The following is a 25443-nucleotide window of genomic DNA, read 5'->3' as shown; positions in this document are numbered from 1 at the left end:
TACATTGGTAGGTACCCTACTTTAGGGTAGGGGAGACTGGGTACGGTTGAAACAAAGGACGGTTGAAACAGAGCAAATATCTCGTAAACGGTTCCACGGGGAGTTAGGGGTGCTAGGGGAAAAAGAAGCGGACAACAGGTCCGAACACGAATTTAGTGCCTAAAACCAGGCCTCCGTCACTCGCCTATGCCGGCCGAGATAATTACCTACAGCGCGCGACAACTTCAAGTTGCAAATCAGTCAGGACCGCCACGCGCCTGTGAGCACTAGAGGTGGGCGCCACGCCGGCGCGCCGCTGCCGCCGCGAATTTTTTCACGCCGCCGCCGCCGACAACCAGCTGTCGGCGCGCCGATACTGATACTGTACCAACTATCTGCAATTTATTCCTCTCCTATACTGTACTTTCTGGATTTGTGTTTCTAACGCAGAACAACTACCTATAATATTTATTCTTTAATGCCATATAAATTGGTACACAAGGCGAACTTAATGTCGCCGTCTAACTGTATTAACAGTTAATTCAGTACATTGTTCCAGTTGCTACTTGGTATAGTAAATAATTGATGGCGAGAGGCACCGGTCTCCCTTGTTATTCGTCTGGCAGACAACCTACACTATATTTTAAGCGAAACACTCACACAGAGACTGGCAAATATTTCTCGGAATGTAAATGGGAACCACAACCTCTGGAAAGCAACAAAGTACCTCCCTCAAAGTGTTCTCCGCCTATTAGGTCCAGTAATACATGAGTGCGAACTGACAAGAAAAATCTCAGACCTTTGCTACATGACAAGCCGGTTTATTTAAACCCATTAACACGGATAATCCAAAAAATCCACAATCAATCAATAAAATAAGATCAAGCATTGAACTTGATCCGAGATTTGTAGCAATGCCTGCCTTTGATTCCTACTGATGATGATGATTCATCCGACCGATTTCGGTCACGGTGATCACTTGGACTTAATTGTCTTGGCGGCGCTGGTGCGCCCGAAGATGGCTTACATAGCCGATCTTCGCGGAAAACTCCTCGCACATTGAGAGTATCTGAGCACACGTGGCCAACATAATTATAGTGAATGGCGGCAGATGGACGGGATTTACATCATCGCATTTCGCGTCCAGTTCAGTTGTGCGCTGCTCCTGGAACTCGCGGACTTGCCTCTTCACAATCTCCCGCCATTCTAGGCGCTGTGCTGGCAAACCTTCCCATTGTGATTTGAAGGGGCCCATTTTGCATCTTTTCATATGCTCCTTCTGGACATCTTTGTACCTATCTGAGGAGTTGACCGCCATGTTTCCGCTTACCCTCCTCAAGTTCAAAGTAGAAGATTCCTACTACGCTAAGTGAGAACGAAAGACGCAGGAGGACCAAAGTGACTGACATAGCCCGCAGAATTGCTAAAATCAAGTGGCAGTGGGCGGGGCACATAGCTCGTAGAACTGATGGCCGCTGGGGTAGGAAAGTTCTTAAGTGGCGACCACGAGCCGGAAGACGTAGCGTGGGCAGGCCTCCCACTAGGTGGACCATCGATTTGGTGAAGATCGCAGGAGGTGCCTGGATGCGAGCGGCGCAGGACCAGTCTTTGTGGAAATCCTTGGGGGGAGGCCTTTGTCTAGCAGTGGACGTCTTTCGGCTGAAACGAACGAACGAACGCTAAGAGAGATGGCTAAGTGGACCCTCGTAAAGCACCTGCATTTTGGTCTGATCACCATGAAGTTCATGGTCTTGACAATGACACACTGAGTAAGAACCTCACAAGTCTCTTATCTTTGGAAATGATCCATAAGGCTGGCAATTCGCCTAATAAATTCTCCTCCTAAAGCTCAATTCATCTGACATTTGTATTGTTAAAATTACGGAAAAGGATCATTCTTGCTCGTTTATTCCCTTGCCTGAGTATGACTCATGTAATATAGTATAAATTACCATAAATTTTGTCAGAAACCATACCAACCATAATCAGTACAATGTTTGGAAAAGAAAGAATCCTGTACTGTGCTGCGGTTTCAGCTGGGTTTAGCATAACATAAACTACTCTATGAAATTAAAAAGTACCTTCCAGCACACTTCTACTACCTGCTGATGGAGTCTTATCTCAGTGACAGACAGTTTTAAATCAAACTCCGTGACAAAATCTTCTCTTTTTAGCTGCAGAGCTGGAGTACCCCAGGACTTTGTACTTGGTCCGGTACTCTATAACATTTACTAGTAAAGTAGCCCAGACACCAGAAACCTGCGGCCTTCCTCAAATGTAACTGTGATCTTAAAGCGACTAGGCTGTTGCAAGGTCAGCTAAATGCCACTAGTGCTTGGAAGTGGCTCATGTAAGCAAGCCCCGAAGTCTCACCACATTATCATTTAAGACGTGAAACTTATCCTCCGGCCAATCTAGACCCCGACACATTGCTGCAATCAACTTGCATTAAAAACCTGGACCGTAGGATGACATGGCAAGACCATAAATATTAATAAAACAGATTTGAACATAATAATCGACCAACAGTCAGCTAATCCAACATTAACTATGTGTCTTCAAAGAGCTCAAAACTACATGTTAAGGGTATTTTTATCGGCACATTGGTTGGCTCGCCTTTAGGAAATACACAAGAACCTGATCTCAGCCAAGCCCGTTATCTAAATATCAAAGTATCTATGATCAAGAGAGCTAATTTACTGGGTTAAACCACTGCTCCAGTGGCTCTACCGTGTCAAACCCCAACCAACTCCAAATCACCTGATTAGTCTTGACGACAGATACTAAAAAAACAGATTTTTTAAAAATACCTAAGCAATAAAGGTCAAACAAGGTCACGCCGCCGACGCCGCCGCCGCCGAAGTCAAAAAGTCGGCGCGCCGCCGCCGGCCAATTTTATATCGGCGCCCACCTCTAGTGAGCACACGCGTATTTCTATACACGCTCGGTCGATCATCGTCACAATCAAGGTTTATTGTTCCAACAGCACTGTTATCCTTCTTTAATGTAAAATCGTAGTATTTAGGAATAATAATTAACTGTACTAATTTAAATAATTAAAAAAAAAACTACACTTTTTAAGTAATTTTGAAATACTTATGACAAAAAACTGTAGCAAAAAAATTATTTTAGCTAATATAAACATTAACTTACTTCACCGTGTCTATTTTCCGACACTACACCTTTTAAAACTATTTGTCCAATTTCGAATTATATGCAACACTGAAGTTTATTAATAGGTACTTTAGAGATGGTACGATTATACAAACACCACTAGATTAAAGATTACCAATCGTAAATACAATAAATGCTTCTTAAAATTAAGTTATTATTTATTTTACTTTGCTTATACAACCCTGACGCTTGAGCTGCGAGGTAGATCAATTCTGAACACAAAAAAATTGCGCTCTTATGAGCGTAGTAGTAAGGTGCGATTTCGAATGCACCATGTGCGTTGGATATTTTGCATTATTATTATTACCGTTAAAATGTCGGCATCTGATCCTACACAAAGGAGTGCAATGTATTCTGTGCTAAAACTTCCTAAGGCGTTGACGTTGTGTGCAAAACGCCATATTATTTTTTACTGCCCAAAAGTAAGTATTTTTCTTCAGACATTAACGCTTATACTACCTGTTCTTTTTATGTGAATGTATCGAGTGTGCGTTTGTGATTATAATGAAGCTTGTAGAATGAGGGCCAGTAACTATTTTTAATGTGTTATCATTAGTGTCGAAACTATAAAGTATATTTTACCAAAAGTGGGGTTGGGGTCGGTTGAAACATTTTTTGTGGGTACGGTTGAAACAGAAAATTTATTAATGTTAATTTTATTCAGAATTTTAATATTATTTTATTATTAATGTTTATTAGGTTTGGAAATATCATTTAGTTAATCATATTTCTGTTATTTTTTTAAATGTTTACTACTAATCAAAGGCTAATTAATGTTTTAGAAATATTAAATACTTAGACTGATTAATGTCGTCATGTGGTACTATAATTTTAATATTCGTATTATTAATGATAAATAAAACACGTTTTATTAGTACTTAATGTATTATTTGTATGTATTTCAACAGATCCCAATCGCTGTTTCAACCGCCCCTGGCATGGGGACGGTTGAAACAAAATTTCTTTTTATTTAAATTGCGTATATTTCTATAAATAGTAACCCGGGAACTATAATGATACAGCCATATCATAGCTAAAACTTCAAATTTCAATTTCACGTATCGTAATCGTCACTTGGTTATTAAACAACAAAATTATAGACAATAAAAGCAAAATTGTTTCAACCGTACCCAGTCTCCCCTACTTTTAAACTTAATTTAATCAAATGCTGACAATTTAAATGCGTAATAAAATACTGAGAGCTTTTTGTCATTTACTAAATCTAAATCAAGGACTAGGCGAGACATACGCCCGTATTCATAAAATCACTTTGAGGTCTCACAGTGCGCGTAGACGCACAGGGTGACACGCGAACCAATCACAGAGCTCTATTCAACGCTGTGCGTCCAATTTACTGCTTCACTTAAGCAAGCATCGTTTGTGAATACTGCGTTAATCGTTAATCTAAGTAATAGTAAGTAATTAATGGATGTAAAACAGATGGCGTGATCTGCTTTACAAAAACATCGAGTTCACACGGGAATGCTAATGGTATGGAACCTGTATTAGCAGGAATATTATCAGGATAGACACTATTTTAGTAAAGCTTGTCTAGAGATACTAGAATAGTTTCACTAGGATTACAGGTTTCACTAACAACTCAGTTTCGGAGTTAAAAACCACAGTATTTACCCGACTGCGCCAGAAGGAGGGTTATGTTTTTTTTAATTGTATGTATGTATGTATGTAGGTATATTTCTTTGGCACGGCCTACAGCCTAAACAGCTTGACCGATTTTAGCGTGAGAGGTGTCGTTAGATTCGTCTTAATCGTGAGAGTGTCGCTGACTATATTAAAATTGGAAAAAATCAAAATGGCGGATTTTAGACGCCATAATGTCTTCAAACAATATTATTTTTGTCACAAAACCTATCGAGTAGGGTATCTAAATAAAGGGATTTTTAAGTAGTTTACAAAAATATATGGTACTTAACTAAAAAGATTAAAATAAAATAATTATTGAAATAACAAAAAACTAAATATTACCAACAAAAGAATTAGTCATTGATGCCTCCGACTGCATTTGTGAACACTAAGTTGTCTTGTTTTTATCTTTTTAGTTCATTTTTACGCAGTTGGCTTTTTGTTATTTCAATAAATAATTTACCCGGAAAATGTATGAATCCTGTTCATCATCATCAGATCTTTATTCTCCACTGCAGGAGCAAGACCCTTTCTATTATATTCTATTTGTGATATTATGTTTAGTTAAGTACTACCAAAATAATAGCATATCATACTTTATAGTCATGTGTAAGGGTCAAGCTGTCAAGCATAATGTTATTAATAAGCACTTTGTTCGAACAACTGTAACTTGATGACTACATCTGAAAACGTGGCATTTGAATAGTGAATGGACTAAAAACTAAACAGGTCTTGAATTGCTAAATGTCAATGTTTTAACTTATGTTGATTAATTATAGATTACCTAGTTCAAAATGGTGATTTTTCGATTCACATGTAAAGAGTTTGTAGTGTAGAGACGGCTGTATAAAATTACTAGCGGCCGCCCGCAACTTCGTACGCGTGGATCCCGTTTTACCCTCTTAGGGGTAGAGTTTCGTAAAATCTTTTCTTAGCGGATGCCTGCATCATAACATCTACCTGTATGCCAAATTTCAGCCCGATCCGTCAGTGGTTTGGGCTGTGCGTTGATAGATCACTATGTCAGTCAGTCAGTCACTTTTGAGTTATTATAGATTTAGATCCTAGTACTGGACAATGTCTGTGGAATCGAGATCCGACGAGCGCGGGTTCGATCCCCGCTTATAGCTTACTACGAGGGGTTAAAATTTTACTGAAATTTTTATTTTACAAATTACTAATAGGTACTTATTCTTAAAAAAAATTACATCATTCTCAAATTAAACAGTCATTCAGTTATTTGATATTGACATGGAGGTCCACGTGAGTTCATCGACTTATTAAATTCTTGAGCTTATCGCGAGCTTTCGAGGTGTCCATTTGAGCCCACTTCCTGCAAACTTGCAAAGCTGCTATTTAAGGGCACCCGTACATCGGCGTTTTTAAGATGCTTTTATTATTACGTGGGGCAAAACCGGTTTCAGATGTCTTTGCACTGTTTTCGGAGACTCTAAATTTTTAACTAAAAGTACTCGTAACTACTCGTAAGTAAATCAATTATGCAATAAAAAATACTTAATAATTTACCAATCTTTAGTAACCTTCCTTCAGTCCTGAGTGTCCTGACCACACTTCCAGCATATTTTATTTGCCCATTCTTAGACTATTGTGAATTCATCATTTCAGCCACAGGACGTCCACTGCTGAACATAGGCCTCCCCCAATGACTTCCACATCGCACGGTTGGTAGCGGCCTGCATCCAGCGCCTTCCCGCTACCTTTATCAGGTCGTCGGTCCACAATCTATTGTGAATTACAAAGTATTAAATTAAATTGTCACATCCAGTATTTGAATCGAAACGGGGAATTACGTAAAAAAAACATCACTTATTGCATTTTTAATTCGTATGTTTGCTGCCTTATTGGTAGAGAGATGGATGTGCCTCGATAACTGTACCCCTGACGTATGGGCCATTTAGCTGGTCGTGGTGTGAGCAGGTTGCTTTTTATTCGGCAAACCACCAGTGCAACTTTGTTGTTGTTTATATTTATCTTTTGTTTTGATTCCTTCGTTGGACGTACACGGATTTGTTGCTACAGTTGAAACAACTTCTAAAAAGCCGTATGCCACTAATTGTTTCTTTCCAAAAATTCATCTCATTGCTTATTATTTCCAATAAAATAGGGATTAAAAAATAATTTTTGGACAATATTTAACGTAGCCAGGGCACAATAAGGGTCACACAAACATACATTACTACATTTAGAGGTCGCTTTTTTAGATGCCTTCGAATTATGGCATCATTATTAACTTATAGTCTTTTTAGTCTTCATCTTTCGTGTGCAGTCTACCTTAAATTATTAACGGTAATCAACAGCAAATGTATCAACATCAAGTTGGAACCTTTCTAGTGTAGGTATTTAGAATTATTTTATTTATCTAAGTGAAAAATCTTGCTTTTTAGGTCGTTGTTTGTTCTAACCTTCTTATCTGCGCAGAATTAGCACGCGCATGCGCGATACAGTAGCTTATCAGTGCGGGCACAAATGTCGTTTTTTAGAATTTTTGTGAAACCAAATAAATATTCAAGGATTTTATCACAATAATATTACAGTCAGTAGATGGAATGGGAAGTTACAATTAAGTTACGTAGATGTTTTTTATTTTAATTGTATTTTTTACTTATTATTTCAAGTTCTAAACAGCGATTTGAGATTGTATTATGATAAACGACTATCCTACCCAATTTGAGAAAATTTTATCAGTGAAATTAATTGTTAAACAATTCAAACCAACAGAATCCCAACATTTCCAACTCAATTAGGCCACTAAAAAGATCAAATATTTACATTGTTTCAAATGTTATAAACCTGTAGTAGCTGTTGAAACAAATGCCCAATTGCTGTTTACAAACACCGTTGCCATCAATGGACAATGTTTGGGTCGATTGTTTCGAGTGCGTTTCTATTGTCGGGGTAGGTTAGGTAGAGGTGTACCCTGATCGAATGCAGTTGCACCCTGCACCGGCGAGGCGGTGATTGACACACGCGTGTAGCAGGCACGGGGGGCCGCCAGTCGAGCGCCCGCCGCCGCACCGACCGCGCGCACGCAACGCAAACGAAACCGGCCCGGATGACCGAGAACCAGTCGGCATGGCGAGGGCCGTGAGAGCGCCATGTTGAAGCATGCGCAGCGGCCGCCGGCGGCGAACGATGCCGACCACCGCTACCAGAACATGCCACGGCGGCCGCACCATCACCTGCCCCTCAACGTGTCGACCCTAGACTCCTCGAAGCACTCCGTCGGCGGGACCTCGGCCAGCGTCAGCCCCGGCGCGCAGCCGCCGGCGCCGGCGCCGGTGCCGGTCGTGGCGCCGATCCCGGTCGCGTCGCCCCCCAAGATTGCCAATGGAACCGCTCCTGGGCTGCCGGCCACCCGACCGGCGCCCGCGCGGAGTCGGAGCACTCGCGCCGCCACGGAGGAGGCACTGACTTCGCTCGCTCTGCTGTGCCTCGTCAGCCTCCTCCTGGCGCTCCTGGCGCTCCTGTTCCTCCTCAAGATCTCCGCGCCCGCCACGACGGCCCCCGAGGAGTTCGCTGTAGTGTACGAAGTGACGTTAGCATTGTGTGCGTTGACGCTCTCGCTGAACTTATGCTGTCTTCTCGTGTGTGCGATACAGTTCCTGTTCGCCGTGAAGTTGGTGCACTCCCCGTCAGCGCCGAACGGACGGTGAGTGATGGGACCTGCCGGGCTCGGGCCGCGTCGGCTGCTCGCCACCGGGCCGCGTTAACCGTTAAGAATGCTTTAAAACTGGTTTACAGATTTCTTTAAATGCGAAGACTAGCTTGTGCATACAAAATTATCTATATCTGAGGTAAGCTTAAGTTCAGGTTATCGCTTACCCAACGCATAACTGTATGAAAACGTGAGGCGAGTTGTTTTCCCATTCTAATTTAATATTTCGTCGGGCTTAACAGTTATATCGGCATTCTTGGTGTATGCCATCAATGATTTCGAGTTGAAGTCACAGGTTTGTGGACGAAATTGGGGGTTTATTGGGTGCGTAGCGGCAGGTGCTAACGGTCCCGAGCGGCGGTTAGTTGTGAATGGTTTGATAAAAAACGTTGTGTTCAACGGTTGATAACTCGCTGGCGTCGGCAGGCTTATTGTTATCGTTAGTTTTTCGAATCACATTAACGTGAAACGTCTTCATAATAACGTCTTGAACGCTATGAACGTCTTCACGGTTCTTGGTCACGGCTCTACATTGCATAATTTCGTTTATTTACGCGCTGGTATCATATTTCACAGTGATTACTTTTTAGCATAATTGTTGCCTCTAGTTTCGCTCTATGCAATCGAAGCATAACAGAATGGTTGTTAGGTAGATTGACCTTTCTACATTTTTTCACACTACACTTTTACATACTACTGCATAAGCTATAAAATCCTTCGTCATTTACAATATTTGCAACAGTTATTGTGTCTCTGTAATCAAATTCCAATTTTTATTTCGAATTAGGTACATAGCTTAGCTCTCTTCTACGAGTAGTTCAACCGGTAGATACTACCGTCTTCCGCGTACACTCTATCTATTCTATATGAATGTATATTTGTGACCGCATATCTCAGAGAGCACTAGAACGCATTTCCACGCTACTTATAGGTTAAGACTGTGACAAAACAAAATACACCTATGTTGTTATGACTTCAACAATATACTTACGTAACGGTTCATTTAAAACAGTAGATTCAGCTTAAAGACATACATGTACAACATTTTGTTGCCTAAATATTCGATGAATTCACAGTATTTTTTTGTCTATCATTATCATACATTCTAAACGCTTCTGAAACAGTGTGTACGAATCACCTTAAATAGACGAGTTACGACTATCCCTAACAATTCTATGAGATAATTTGTTCCCAAATCGAATTTTTATCACTTTCATGTTTTTGCGACTCTACATCTTTTATCATCGAGTTTTAGGTCATTATCAAAGGCCCAAGACTCAAAACTTACATCAAAAATGATTCATTAGTTTAGGCGTAGGCACATAACTAAACAAAACTAAAAGAGTCTAGTCTGGACTACTTACGCATTTAAATTTTAAAACAGTCGTATCTAAAATAATGTACCTACCTACATAGTTATTTATCTTTGACTTATTTATTTCATTCATTTGTCTAGAAAAAAAATCATTCAAACATCACACAGCTCAGTAAGAAACTGGTTTCAAACATATTTATAGTTCGCTTTGACCTTTGGGTTTGCAAATTGATCCTATCATTAGTCACATAAATTATGGACAAGTCACCGTAAAATTTTGAATTCCGTTAGTTTATAATCTGACGTAGTTAACCTAATCCACTGATAGTTTACAACCTCACGCGTTATATTATTAACTGATGGAGTTCACAATAACAGAACTACATATTTGTCCCGATGTAGAGAATAGTCGTAGTACCTACTGTGTATTTTTCGTCACAATTTTAAAACGCATTTGAATGCATTGATTTTACCGATTACAACAGCTTCTACAGAATTTTTAAACCGAGAGAGGGAGGTCTCGAGGATCTCTTGTGTGTTCTTATATTACCTACAATAATAAGTAAGAAGTACTAACTACTAATAAAGTAACTTAAAATTTTGTTTACATTTTAAACATGTAGGAACGTAACTTTAACAACACGACAATTTTTAAAACTGTTTCTGATAACTGACTCAATTTAATTAAAACTGAACGTGAATATTTGAATACTGATAGCAGGAAACAAATCGCTACTGGAATTCACAAAAAACTTAATAAGAAAAAAACGCCGACATTCAACTAATTCTTTTGAGTTGAAACTCGTTTCAAAACTAGATCTGAGTTCGTAATTTACAGAAAATCTATGAGCAGGTGTAGTATGAGTGAAGCGAAGACATTTAAAGCATGAGAATGTGGTATTCATCGATTCTTCTTGTTGTTTTCGTGAATATACTTACGTAAGTCACAACACAATGTATGCAGCTACATTGAGAATACCTACTGGATAACTTCAACGCACTAAAGGTGGTGAAAGGGAAGCTCTAAGTGCGTCAAACCCAATAAAACTTACGTGCGAAGAATATAATAAAATTAAAATTGTTCCTTATGGAAATTTAGATGCATTTGATGTAAACAAACCGACTGCAGTATTTAATGCGAGCAACGACACCAAAAATAAACCAACAGACGGACGCGTTATACATTTTTGATGTTGACGTTTAGAAATACGCAACTGTGCATGTTATGTTTTTATGTAAATAAATAACATTGCAATCAGGAAGAGTTAGAGTTATGTACTGTGAATGCATAAACAATGTTACGATAATTTAAAATTCCATGAAACAGTCGGTTATATCATTTGGAAGCCAACGCTGTTCGTTCTACTATTACTTACATACGAAATAGCTTCAGAATGTAGAATATAATGATATTAAATTGGTGGTTTCCCGACTTTAGTCTTTTTTTAGACTTTAGTAAATTCAGATTTAGACAGAATCGGTCTCATTGTTTACTTACTTATTATTCGGCCAATACCAAATGTAATGTTTTTTTTTATCCACAACGAGGAAGCTCTTGGCCTGCATCTCACCTGATGGTAAGTGATGATCATGCCGAAGGTGGAAGCGAGCTTCACCCGGAATCCTCAACCACGGAGGAACTGGCTATCTTAACTCTAACTGCCGGAACACAACAATGCTGTTAACATTGTTGTTATGGCGACAGACTTAGCTAAGATGGTGGTAGCTAGCCAGGCGGACTTAGAATAAGCCCTACCACCAACCAAACCGAACAGAAAAATCTGCCCCCACTGGGAATCGAACCCGGGACCTCTGCGTCTGAAGCAGGTGGTCTTACCACTAGACCACAGAGGCGGTTGAATGTGCGCTTTTTCATACATTTCCATACTGACTAACAGCCCGACCCAACTATCGGCCAACTAAAAGTCGGTGGTCTGCGCCTAGCTAGGCTTACTTAGTTCGTATTCTTCTTCTTTTCGTGTCGATAACAAATCTACACAGTGTCAGCCCAAAACTCCGCCTCAAGAATGGCGTTGTCAGCCTGCAGCACTCATCAAATCCTCCTGAGTGCAGTAGTTCGTATTAAAGTGCTAAGATTCCAATCTTGTTACAGATTTGCAACAAGCATGTGCTATTTTCCAAGGCTTGTTTTATTACGGGGATGGGAACTGTTGTGCAACGTTAGTTTTAAATATGCATTGTTGATTGTTGTTACTTATTGTTTGTATGTGAAGACTAAAGAGTTGTATCGCGGTCGATCTTGCGGTTGTCATGAGCCTTTTTCTTGGGTTTGTAATTTAATACTCGTATCTTCAGCAAGGCTTCGTTAAAAGCTACCTAGACTACCAAGACATTGTTAGTTTAGCGCTGCTGTATATATAGCATTATCATATTATTAGTCCTTAGCCTTACCCATGAAATTAGCGTTTTTTTCTTCAATTAGGTACCTACTATGTATTTCCATTTATATTATAGCTATGGTTGTCGTTCTTTTTTATTTTGGTTTCAAGGACCTAACGTATATTTCTTTTTTACTTTTTTAATTAGAATTTCATCTTCAAAGATAGCTCGTCCTAAGTAGCAGTCCGTTTCCGTTATAAAAGTATTCTTTTTACGTATATAAGTTAAAAAAAACCTTGAAGGAATCTGTAGCTGAATGTTGTTTCAATCTACCCGCAAAATTTTATAAAAAGTATGGAGTATGGAAATGACATTTTTTTAACATCGGTTTAAAATGACATCAACGCGGTATAACTTGTGTTTGAGAGTGTTGTCTCAAAAAGAAGCAGCAAATCCAACGCACAGCGTTGAATAGAGCTCTGTGATTCGTGTCACGAGCACTGTGAGACCTCATAGTAATGTTTGTGAATACGGGCGTAAATATGCTTGGTACTTACTTAATATAACGCTCAGAGGGGCTACTTTCAGATACACGATTGCTTTCTCACTCAGCCAGAATCGTTCGGGAGACTTGTACCACAACTGTACGTATACCGCGCATAGTGATCTCTTAAGGAACCGGTTAAATATTTGCCGCGGCCTCGCCGTTCATTCAACACGTTTGAGCTTGTGTATGCGTCACTTGAGTTCGTAATTAATGGATGATGCCATGTTTGATTGTTTGTTAATATTAATAAATCTGACTGGTATTTTAAATGCTCGGTAATAAGGTGAACCTAATTGCTAGGAGGTATTTTAATAGCAAAGCCGGGAAAGAATTCATTGTTATGTAGATACCTAGTTACATTTACCTACATGACAATCAAAAATAACAAATTGAAAATGGCGAATGGAGATTAATGAACCTACCTATCTAGCATTAAAGTCAAATAACTAGTGACCGACCGAATATTCGTTTTCGTTTTCGGCCATTTTCGGCCAAAAAATGGACATTCGGCCATATTTTCGTTTTCGGCCAAAAACCAGCCGAAGCTTCGGTCAAACCGAATATCAGAAATACGTGAATGAGATGGTGACGTTTATCGTTCCGATATCTTCGGGAGTGAATCTGGTGCACTCATGGTTCCAATCAGACTTGAACAGACGCGGTATTGTCACACTCTTTTGAAGTTGTGAAGTGAGGTTACGTTGTAACGGGTGTCCAGCTAGAATTTTCCAAGTTCAAAATTGAATACAAATAAAAGCAAATAGTTTTCAGTAAGTTTAATTGTTTAAAATAGAGTCTAATGCGGATTTGAAATACGCCATGAGTCACTGGTCGGGAGCCTACAGAGCGTTCGCAGTTGAGCAATAAGTATTTGAAATGTATTGTCAAATGATCGATGAATGTCTGATACCACAACTGCAACTGCATCCCGGTCAACTACGTAACTCTATTTCAGCAAGAAGGTGTCTCACCACACACGGAGAGTACCTCGATGGAGACACTGAGGACCAGCAAGTACAGGGACACACACACCCTAGCCGCCTCGGTCACCAGATGCGACTTTTTCTTGTGGGGATATCTCAAGTCAAAAGTTTACAGTAAACAATCTTTAAATAATTCAGGTTCTGTAAGAAAATATCCGCCGTGAAGTTGCAGGAAAATTATTAACGCTATTTGCTCTCGCATAGTTGCGAATGTAAGGGTCCGGCTGTGAGAGTGCCTATAGTAAAACGGGCATCATTTATAAGACATTGCCTATAAAAAATTAAATCCGCATTTAACAATGCAAACTCCAGTTTGCATTACCTGGTAATAAATAATAATTTTTGAAGTTGAAAAATTCCCACTGGTCACCCTTTATTTCTTCTTCACTTCCCAATATTTCAATATACACCGGAAATAATATTCTACTAAGAATTCATAATTATTTTATTTTTTTTGAGTTTTAATGCCGGTTTTCTTTAATCAATCCTTATCAAAATCAACTGTCAAACGTCATTATGATTTTGGTCAAAACATTAACGGTTTCAAAGTTTTTACATAATTTCAAATTGAAATTTGAGAGTTGAAGGTCATTTTCGTTTTCGTTTTCGGCCGAAAATGAGACTGCAGCCGAAGCTTCGTTTTCGTTTCCGTTTTCGGCTGAAAATCCATATTCGGTCGGACACTACAAATAACTAGTTAATACTTAGAGCGAGAGAGATATTGTCAATCAGAGTTTTATCTGACGTGATCCTACCTCCACTTACTACTACTTAATACTTTTTTGGTATCACAACATGTTTGAGTACCAATCGACCTATTTCACCATTTTACATTACAGTTTTAACCCAAATCTTACACCATAAGCTTTAAAATTGACTCGCTCGCGCAGTTCCCGATTGTACAGACAATATATATTGTTTTGTTGGAAAGTGGCCTCAATTACAACTCCAATAAGATCCCACTATGTTTAGCTTGAATGCCGTTGTCTGTACAATTCTCTAGCGAATCACAATCTACCTGCTTTCCCTGAAGGTCGTATAACAATGACTTACATCCTTGAGGTATTATTCGTCTGCAGTTTTTTGTATCATGACTAACGCACATATTTGTCTAAAGAAATAATCGTCTCGCTCGAAATAAAACCTTTTCGTGGGTCTAACAAGGATCCTTGGATCAGTAACTACACTTACATAAAAAAAGGTATTTAAACTTCCTTGTTCACATTAATTGGTCAACTCATACCACTCTATTATATTAGGAGTATGTTGGTTGGCCTGAATTTTTGTTTCGTTATAGAATATATTTGTAGAGAATATTATGATATTATACGTAGAAAAAAAAAATAAACTAGCCTGAATTAATATTGTATCTATGCAAGAGTTATTTATCCTAAGATAGGATTCCTACCAAAGATAGAGATTTGTCGTTATACTCGTATTTTGTGTAAGTGTTATATATCCTAAATTATTTGCCAAAACATTTTGCACACCCTTAATCTTTTTGAAAGGGTTAAAATTTTTGCATAATAATATGGCTAGAGAAAAATATATTATGTAGAGAACGAATGTAAACATTCTCTAACAAATGATTTAATTTGATCACAAATGGATGTTACAACCTGCGTGGGACTCCTTCATTAAGATATCAATCTCCGTGTTTCGTAACTGCTATCATCTGCCATACAAATTGGAACATTCTTTGTAGAGCCTGTCTTTTTCTTACATGTTCCGAAAGAAAGGGAGGCAGGAATGCCTTTTAGTTGCTTTGATGCTATTTCTGGGCGAATGTATGAGCAAAAAATCATTTGGTATGCTATTGTAACGGGCTTATACGACTCAGATTTAGACGCAAAGGTCCGATTAAAAAAAACATGCAGATTACAAAGCATAACTCCACCAAATGTCATTGTAAATTTTTTTTTTGGAGCATGAACGTAGTTTGAATGTTTATATTTTCAGGCTGTTGACTGCCAGTCACTCTACATATTTCTTTTTATTACGTACTTCAGTCAGCATTGATTTAATTATAACCTTTAACTAAGTACTTGTATGGTTTCCTTGCATACACATTGACTTATTCAAAGCCTTCTATTCTACCTTGTTTGTATTTGCCTTTGCTAGTATGTATTTACATAAATGTATGACTGTGTTTTTTTATAATTTTGCTACTTTTTTACTGTTATTACTTATGCTTTACATGTATAAGTAGGTTAGATATTCCTTTTACTATTTTTAATTTTCTAATAGTAAGGTAGGTAGGCTTCTTTAAATGTTGACCTACCTTAGTTTGGTGTTCGTCGTACCTATAACTTAGTTAAGATTAGGTACCTAGTTAACGCGATTTACATAATGTTTATGTAAATGGATCGACAAGGTTTTCCTACGCTTTAATTTTCAATGACAATTCTTTTAATAGGTTTAATAACATTGTTAACATTTTGTATGAAACCTACGTTTGAAAACTTGTTTTTATTAACATTTTAATTGCTAATAGAGACAGTTTATATTAATAGTTATTAAGTTCGTTGAAGTTGAAATTCTTTAATTGGCATTGAAATATTTTTACTTTAAATTATTTTGACCTAGTTACATTCTAAGATGTACATTGTACATTGCACATATTTGTCAAGATGCTTAACGTCATTATCATCGCTAGCACGAATACGGCCAAGGTACTGGCTCTGCTAACAATGTCTTCAAGGATCTCTAATTTCTAAGTTGCTACGAAACTGTGGACATAATTTTTACCAGCTGCTGCCTGTAACTTGCCACTGCTAGATGACGTAGTTCACTTTAGAGCACCCGCCCAAATAGCACCCGCACTAATAGAAAGAGCACTTATCAATATTGGAATTTGTAGATTCAAAATTTTTACATTTTTATCCACGAGAAAGAACAAAATATCGATAGGTGCTTCGAGGCCAGGTGCTATTCGTGCGGGTGCTTTAAGTGGACTACGTTTGCTGGACACAGGTCTTCAGACAAAGCGCCGTTTTACTGTCTTCGGCATTTCGAATTTGGTTTCTGGCAGTGACTTTTCGCAAGTAGATACACCACTTCTGGAGGTCTATTCCACTTTAATCACCTGGATTAGATCACCCAGAAAGTGGACTTCAGTCGGCACTTTAACAGTCCTTTGATCACCCATGGATGATCACCTAGATCTAATCCAGGTGATCTAAGTGGAATAGACGCTTTTGCAGGGTTTTGTTTCTTGATAAACTCGCACAAAAGGTAAAATACGAGTACCTAAGTACAGTTACATTTTCATGATCACTTGAGAAATGATGGATTCTCCGTGCAAAATACCATTTTAAGCTCTTTTTACTAGAATGGTCGCCTTTATCCTTTTTCAGTGTCTCTCAGTCTACCTGTTACGTCTTCGCTGTTTAGGTAGGTACTTACTGTTTACACAGTTTATTGCTGTAGTCTCAAATTATAAAATTAGATATGAGGTTTTCCATTATGTATTATTCTAAAAATGCTTCTTGCAATGGCTTCGCCTTCGGTACGTCACAAAATCCGAGATCAATATCTGATCTAGCAAAATGACTACCCCACAGAAAAATGTCGGAATGTCAAACTAAAGAAGCTTGACACTAGCTCGTGGGCGGCGCGGGGTCACTGGGCAAAACTAGCTTGCCCACGCGCAGTGTTTGCCCGTTAATGGGCATTTTGCATAACACATCGATGGTTTGCTTTATATGGTAGATAGAGACCTCGCGGTTGTAGAGTTTATCTTATCTAAGTATAGCTACTCCTATTTAATCTTTGAAATCTCTTGTATTTTCCGCTCGTTACGGTTTGTTGTTCTTGTGGCTGACTTTCTTGCGCTGCTTCTCAGCCCTAGCCCATTTATTGTCCTATTTATTTGAAGCAGTGGCAGGGTTAATACTGGGACGTGTAAAAGCCTATTTACAAAAATAAATGAGTTTTATGACTTTTTATGACGTGACAGAGCATACAAAGCTGAAAGAAATCGAAGTCTCGCTGACGTTTGAAGAAGCATAAACTATCATCCCAAGCTGCTCCCATACCTCAATCACTGACTCATTTGCGCTAGACCACGGCTAGACTCTAAGTGTCTGCTTTCGCCGTAACCACGAGTGTTTAAGCCTAACTCGTCACGGTGGTCACCTGACACCTCTTTTCCGCTCTGGTTACCTGGTCTGGACAGTAGCTGGTCTCTGCCACGGTTGGAGAGCTGTTTAACACGCAATTATTGTGAGCCCAAAGCAGCTGGAACCACTCTTACGAGTATGTTGATGATATCAGTTTACCATTACCGTAGTAAGAGCGGTTTCGCACTAGTGAAAAAAATTTTTCTTTCTTTCACGTAGGTACGTTCCGATACGAACACGTGAAAATACGGTCTGGAGTCGTCGTATAACCGTCGTATAAATATTTGTTGTAGTTTACCTGCTAGATTCAATTTCCGTCATACGATTTGACTAGATAGGTATAGCGTTTTTAACTTAGTAAGTGCCTGAAGTATGCGAGCGGCACAGCCCCCCTAGACAAAACGCACTTTTTGATCGAATCGAAAATCGAATCCGTCAAAACTCCATACAAAAAAGGGGCTTTTCGACCACTTTTCGACTGGTTTGCGATTAAAATTTGCACTTTGTCTAGACCCACAGGAGGGGTGACATTGACAGATTATGACGTGACAGAACTTACAAATCTGAAGTGTCACTGATATTTTTGACCGTCACAAAACAGCCTCCGCGTGACGCTTCCATATGATTCGGTTAAGTGCTAGACCTACCTACTTTTCTAGATCCATATTTTGACGGATTTGGATTGGACGTCGCACTACGTCTCGCTCTAACTTGACAGGATAGCAAACCTACAAAAAATGTTGAATGTTGAGATGTTTTTGTTGAATGTGTAGGGCCAAACACGCTCTGGAGACCCGGCCTGTCATGATGGATGGCATTAGAAGTCTAATTAATTCGTATAATAATTAGCTAGGTATAAGCTAACCATTGTTTATCTTCTATTTTCATCCACTAATCGTAATGTGCATTCTAATTAACAATGGCCGTAACAATAACACGGCACGTGTTAGGCTTATGTTAACCTATTTATAAACTTGAGTGATCATGAATCACCTATGGATAACGGTAATGGTTATGAGGGAACAATCTCAACACTGATAAAGTCAAGAGGTTTGTTCATAACGCGCTTCCTTGCTGGTTTAACAGTTTAACTTTAGAGCAGCAAAAATAAAATATTGGGTGAACCTCTTTTTTTCTTTTTACCTATCTGCGATCAGCCAGCTGCTTTTATCAGATTGGATTGCCAGTTTTGGTTCTAGACAGCCAGTGATGTGTCATCTCGATTCTTTTACAAAAAAGTTCAATATTCAAATTGATGCTAACTATTCGCTTTATTCTGAGCTTAAATGTAGAGTTCTTAGAATTTAGATGGTATGCAGCAAGTAGATTTTCATGACGCTAAAGTCTTTGTTTGTAAGCTTTACAAGATTTTTCTGGGCTTGGCGTTTGTAGCTAATACGATTCACGATTGGATCATAAGTATTAAAATATCCCATATTATCGGGACACAAATCTAAAAATTCGTAAGTATGCGTAAATCTTCAAGGAATGAGGCAAATAAATTAGACATTATTGTATTTAAAACCAAAACTTACGTAGAAATAGTGAAAATCTCTAAATTACACACACCGATCGTAACTGTTACTTTAATTGCGCTATATTTGGAACTTTTGGGAGTTATTAACAAGCAATTTTGGGTCGTTAGATTCTGCCGAGGAATTTTGTAATCGATTGGGAGGAGAAAAAATTGAAAATTGATAACTGGTAGGTCAGATGACCTAAAATATTTATTTATTAATCTACCAAACAAATTGATGCGGCACAAACAATTTGAGATAATACTTATACCATGATAAAAAGAAAGATATAGCTGTATCAACATTTAAAACTATCTCTACAAATATGGATGATGGATTTGATTATAGGAGTTTAAACTCTGTTTCTCTTTGCTTAAAGTAGATTGTTGTTTTTCATCCGATTGATGCCCGGAAAGAATCGGGACATTCATTCACTAGGGCGACCTTGGTCAAGGACATTTTTCTTTTTTTTTACGGCGTCAGAGAACAGGAATTTATGGTGCGTGTGTGATCTGTTCGAATAGCTTTTTCTTCTTTTTTTTGGCGGTATTTGTTTAACTGCATGTTTTTTTTTAATTATATGTGTAAGATTTTTTTATTGAGGAAATGTGGGAAGAGATCTATTGTTTTCTACAATATTATTCGGGAGAGATTTCACCCCGAAAAGCTGCTTTTGCAGGAGATTAAATTTTATGTATTATCCAATGTGTAGGTGTGGAATTTATTAACAAGCAACTAGTGGAATTTATTAACAAGCAGTAAAAACATTTAAGTGTTTTTCGTAATACATACGACGGAATACATAATATTTAAGCAAGCATACTTTTGCGAAATTCGATCGTCTCGCAATGCGTTTTCACATAAACTCAGCTAATTTTATATGAAAGTTGAGACATAAAATTCTTTAAGCCAGCCACTGAAGTGAAACCAGATTTCGGTACATACTTTTAATGCAATATTCGGCGTTTAATTTGTAAATAAATATTTAAATGCACTTTTGAACAGCTTCAATAATTTGAGAAAGTAGCTAGTAGTCACAATTCCTAAGAGTTAGGTATCATGTATGATCGATCAGCGACAAAAAACTCTACATTTACAGCCTATTTTTAACCAACACGTTGTCCCAAAGTGGTGCAAGCTAGGTACGGACGACAGCACATGAACCTAAACACAGTGGCGTCTTATCTCGTTGTAAAACAGGCTATTATGCAACAAAAATGTAGGTATAGGTTAAAGTGCTGTCGACTGCACTCGCACATAAAAAATGGGATCTTTTTAATTTTAATCCAAACCTTACTAGCCCACTGACCATAAATCGCGGCACAGTTAAGACTGATTTCAGAACGTATCGTGAAACAATAACTTCACAATGGCGGCCGTTCCCGCCTTTAGCCCGCGTGACACGCAAAACAAAATCTCACGGTTTGGAGCGAACGAGGAATGTTCACGATTGCTTTAGCTCTGCCCAGCGGTTTCAAAACTGGCCTTTTTCATTCAGGGGGCTGCAAGAAATTAAAGTAATATACTTAATAATGAGATTCGGATACATTTAGAATCAGAATTCGTAGCGTCTCTCACAAGCTTGAAAGTATGCAAGTAAATATCTTGAATATAGTTCATTCATTTGGTAGTTTCGACTGGAAAGTTTTCCGGGAATTTTGAAAATTGGTATTTCTATAGATTTCGATGTGCTTTTGATATTTTGTTTTTGTGAAATCAATAGTTTAGGCGTAAGATCGCCGCAAAGTATACTTCAGTATCCATTTCAACAAAAAACTAATATCAACATCACCTGGAGGCAGATTAAGCTGTGTGCTTATTTTTTTGTTCCTTAGTATATCCAGACATCTGGGAGCATGTCCATAAGTTAGAAAAAGGAACTAGCAATTCAACAGCCGTGTGTAACATTAAATAAATAATTTTGAGGAAGAGGATATAAAATACAATGGCATAGAATTCATTGGGGAGATCATCTCTGTAGGCCGTAGCCCGTAATATCTCAGATCTGGACATAAACAAAATAAGAACCTACTTCAGGTACAACGAAATGCAAGACGCTCTTTGCAGTTTGCGTTCTTAGGAAAGTTTGGAAAGCAGTGTCACAACTATAGTACGTACCTGTTGCTTGGAATTCGTTGTATAGAGTAGCGACGGAGAGTAAAACCGGTCGAGTCAGCTGGCCTTACGAATAAGGCGCGACGCGGCGAAGCCCACTGATAACATAATCTTATCCTAGAGTATTTCATCGCGCATTGTTTGCATACATGCATGCTGGTTGTTCTAATGGTTAAATGAATAATTTAACCTTCGCTCTAGATCTTATACTTCAGAACATTAAACTCGTGATAGCACAAAATAAGCACTAGTACCTATTTCATACGAGTAAAAAGGTATTCCCAAGAAAATATTTATAGATTGGATAGATTCTACATTCATCGGGCAGCATGGAAAGCATTTGGGGGAGGCCTATGTTCAGCAGTGGACGTCCTATGGCTGAGATGATGATGATGACTCTACATTTCCACAAATCTAAACTCTGTAACCTCCAAAAGTTCCAATTTGAACACTCTTTTGATGAAAGGACGTCATATACAGAGTTTAACACGGTAATAACTAATAAGTTACTAAGGCTGAGTTGCACCACCTAACTCTAACGGTAACTATGACGATAACCGGTGGTTTTTGTATGGAGTTTGACAGATTTGTATGGAGTTTGAAAGTTAAAGTAAGATGGTGCAACCCAGCCTAAGTATGTATTACTGTAGTTTAGATTTGTAGTCATGTGGTAAAACTTAAAGGAGGAATCCTTTAAGTAAGTAGGGTAGCGAAACTCAATAAAAACTTAGAATTAGGGTAAACCACCCAATCATTGGCACTCTACCAATTTATTGGCATGCTCCAGTTTTTTAAGAAAATTAAGGTTTTTTGTAGCCAAACCTTATATTTTTTAGTAGAAATTGTACAGTAATATCATTTATTACTCAACTGGCTACACACGTTTTTTATTTTTTCAAACATCGCGGCGCATCAACCATTTGTTTGACAAACCGGGACCTGTGCGAAAAAAACAATCGAAATATTCGTTTTTTACTAAGGTAAGAGCTATGATAATCTTCCAAAAAAATGCAAATCTATTTTGTTTTCCCTATACATAATCATTTTATCTTATTATTGAATATATTAACTGCCTTTATAAAACATTATTTTATAATTTAACCGCCAACTTTTAATATTTGTGGTGTGCCAACATTTGGTATGCGTAAAATCTGTTTATCCATTTTATTGGCACACATGCCAATAAAAGGGTATTTAAAATAATTTGAGTTTATTAAAAATTATACCTTGTTTGTCTCAAAATTGAGTTTAAATTGCATTTAAAATATTTTTTAACGTTTTGGATACACCAATCCAAATGTTGGCCCACTGCCAATTATATAAAATCCATTTATTGGCACGGGTGACAAACATTGGTTAAAAAGGTGCCAATAAAAAATATTATCTTTTCAGCCACTTTCAAAGCCTTTCAAAGTCTTATTCCACTAATCCCCGTTGACGGGGATTGTCATAAGTGAACTTTTTGTTCATTAATCCCCGTTAACGCCAATGGAGTTTATGATGAGGATTAATAAGAACTAAAAAGTTAATTAATAACCAGTACGTTAAAAATAAAATACTCATGTAAGAATCAGGTACCTTCTATTTATTACTGGATAAGAACTCACTTATTATTTTAATATTTTAATTACCAAATTAAATTAAATTTAAGACTGATTACAATACTTAAAAAAAATTAACACTTACCTGATTAACCAAGAGCACTATGGATATTGAATCGTTATTCCCCATTCATCATTTAAAAGAAGATGGAAACGATTAGGTACATACAAATTTGGGCCAAGATGTAACAAAATAAAAATGGTGTAAAGTAATAGCTTTGTAATCAGGCTTAAATTTAATTTAATTTGATTATAAATATAATCAATAAGTGAGTTCTTCTCCAATAATAAATAGAAGGTACATGATTCTTACATTAGTATTTTATTTTTTAACGTAGTGTTCTGAATAAAGAAAAATTAAATAATCTAAAAAGTTCATTAATCCCCATTATAAGCTCCATTGGCGTTAGCGGGGATTAATGAATAAAAAGTTCACTAATCCCCGGGATTAGTGGAATAAGCCTTTGAAAGGCTTTGAAAGTGGTACCACGGTCTACTATACAATTCAGATTGAAACATCCTGATCATCGCTCTAAGCCCGGTCTGTCACAATTTTAACTGACGAGGAAGAACAGCTTTTTGTTGACTGGATAAAATAAAAATCAGTAGCAAAAAAGTATTTCCGAATAGAAAAGAAGATTTGATATAAGTGTTTATGGAAAGTTTAAAACCATATTTAAATATAAGCGTTTGAACTGATATGGTATGTTCCTATACAAATAAATGTTACTTTTCTTATAACAAAGGATTTTATTTTGTTTATTTCTATCATGAATCTCTTTAAAACCTCTACATAAGACCTAGCAGCTATTTTTCAGTCTTGCAAGAACAGTGCCAATAATAGGTAATTATCACTGCCAATAAAAGGTTTGGCTATGCCAACAACTGGTATTTTGAGGTATTTTTTTAAAAGGTACACTATATTGAATAAATGATTTAATTTATTAATGATAAGTACTTTATAATATTCTGCAAAGATTAAAAGACCAATATAAATGTTTTTTTCTTTGATTAAACATATTTTTACATGCAAATTTTACCGGTTTTGTGAAGTAGCTGCTTAAAGTGCCAATAATTGGGTGGTTTACTCTTACGTTTGCCTGAGTAGCCTGATGCTGTGGAGGAATATTTTTCCTATATTCGTGTATTTCGTGTATGACACTGAATAGGTCTGGAAATTTTTAATTGACGTTAGAAAATGCACGCCATGACCTAAAGGGGGATTTTCAGTTTGTAACAAAAACTGTGGAAAATTGAAATTATCTTAAATACTTACATATTACAGAAATAAAATGACACGTGGCGTGTAAAGAATTAAGCAGTTATCATAAAATATACCTACTTTGAAATGTTAAACTCGTTATTTCTTCAAGATCCGATCACCAGACCTTGAATCGTTTTTGGCAATGCATGAGCAGTTCTCAAACTTGAAAGTCGACTTAGAGCGACCGATTGGCCTACAGACCCAAAGGATTAACATATTGTTTTGGCAAACGGTCTCAGATTAGTGGTATGATTACATAAGTATAATTTGTACGCGGAAGAGCGTGTGGGTTTGTATTATTTTAAATGGCCGGGGAAGTAACTCTGTTTCAACCTAATGCCACTGCTGTAGGACTAGGAGCATTTTATCGACTGTACGCGATATAAATCCAAAAACATCAATGCAAGTTCCAAATTTTTGTTACTATCCTTATTTGGAGTCAATGAATGACACGATGAGTCGATGATGTTGTCTACATCGCCTAACAATGGTAGAGTCCACCATTTCTTAGTCCATTTCACTTGTTCCAAAGTCTGTATTACACGTGTTCCCGTACGATCTAATTGCAAATATTGTAAAAAAAATCTGGCATGAATGCATGGTACGGTAGAGTCAGTAATATAGTTCGTGACACCCAAAGCTGCCAAAAAGTTCGCAATACGTTCGTCTTTGTTACGATTGGAATAAGGTTGTGTTGTTCAATGTTTTGGACCTTTTAGTTGTCACTACAATAAATTAAGTAATTTTCGGATTTTTATCAATGGAACGTACAGTTAATAGCACATGGATGCGGTTATTTTTTTGTTGCAAAATCACACTTGATACAAAAACATAAGAGCCACGATGTTAAGCATGGTGTCCCGTTGCCTCTATATCCTATCCCTATTTTTGCTGCAAAGCAACGAACTGTAACGGACAGGTGTAGAACCGTTGACACAACTGTCTCTTTGCCAACGGTTTTTATAACTATGCCAGAGGTCGCAGGTTCGATCGCGCCACACTAATATTATAAAGGCGAAAGTTTGTGTAGATGTATGTTTGTTATTTCTTTCTCTTTCACGCAAAAACTACTGAACGGATTTTAACGAAAATTTACAGTAGGTATTATTCTTTTAAAATAACATTATGCTATAATTTAAAACGATCTGTGACAAGCCAAATTTCACT

At 37.7% G+C, this 25443-nt stretch overlaps 1 protein-coding gene across 1 annotated transcript in view; it reads left to right on the top strand.

Annotated features, from left to right (window-relative positions):
- Positions 1-7913: 7913 nt before the first annotated feature.
- LOC135079514 (uncharacterized) overlaps positions 7914-25443 on the top strand; it is a 29906-nt gene continuing 12376 nt past the window's right edge. The window contains exon 1 of the mRNA XM_063974170.1: positions 7914-8467. Coding sequence (XP_063830240.1) covers positions 7914-8467 — 554 coding nt within the window. The remainder of the gene's footprint in view (positions 8468-25443) is intronic.

The sequence above is a fragment of the Ostrinia nubilalis genome, chromosome 16 (assembly GCF_963855985.1).
Source record: "Ostrinia nubilalis chromosome 16, ilOstNubi1.1, whole genome shotgun sequence".
NCBI classification, from domain to species: Eukaryota; Metazoa; Arthropoda; class Insecta; order Lepidoptera; family Crambidae; genus Ostrinia; species Ostrinia nubilalis.
Note: the sequence above shows the minus strand (reverse complement) of the source record. Positions and strands in the feature narration are given on the sequence as shown.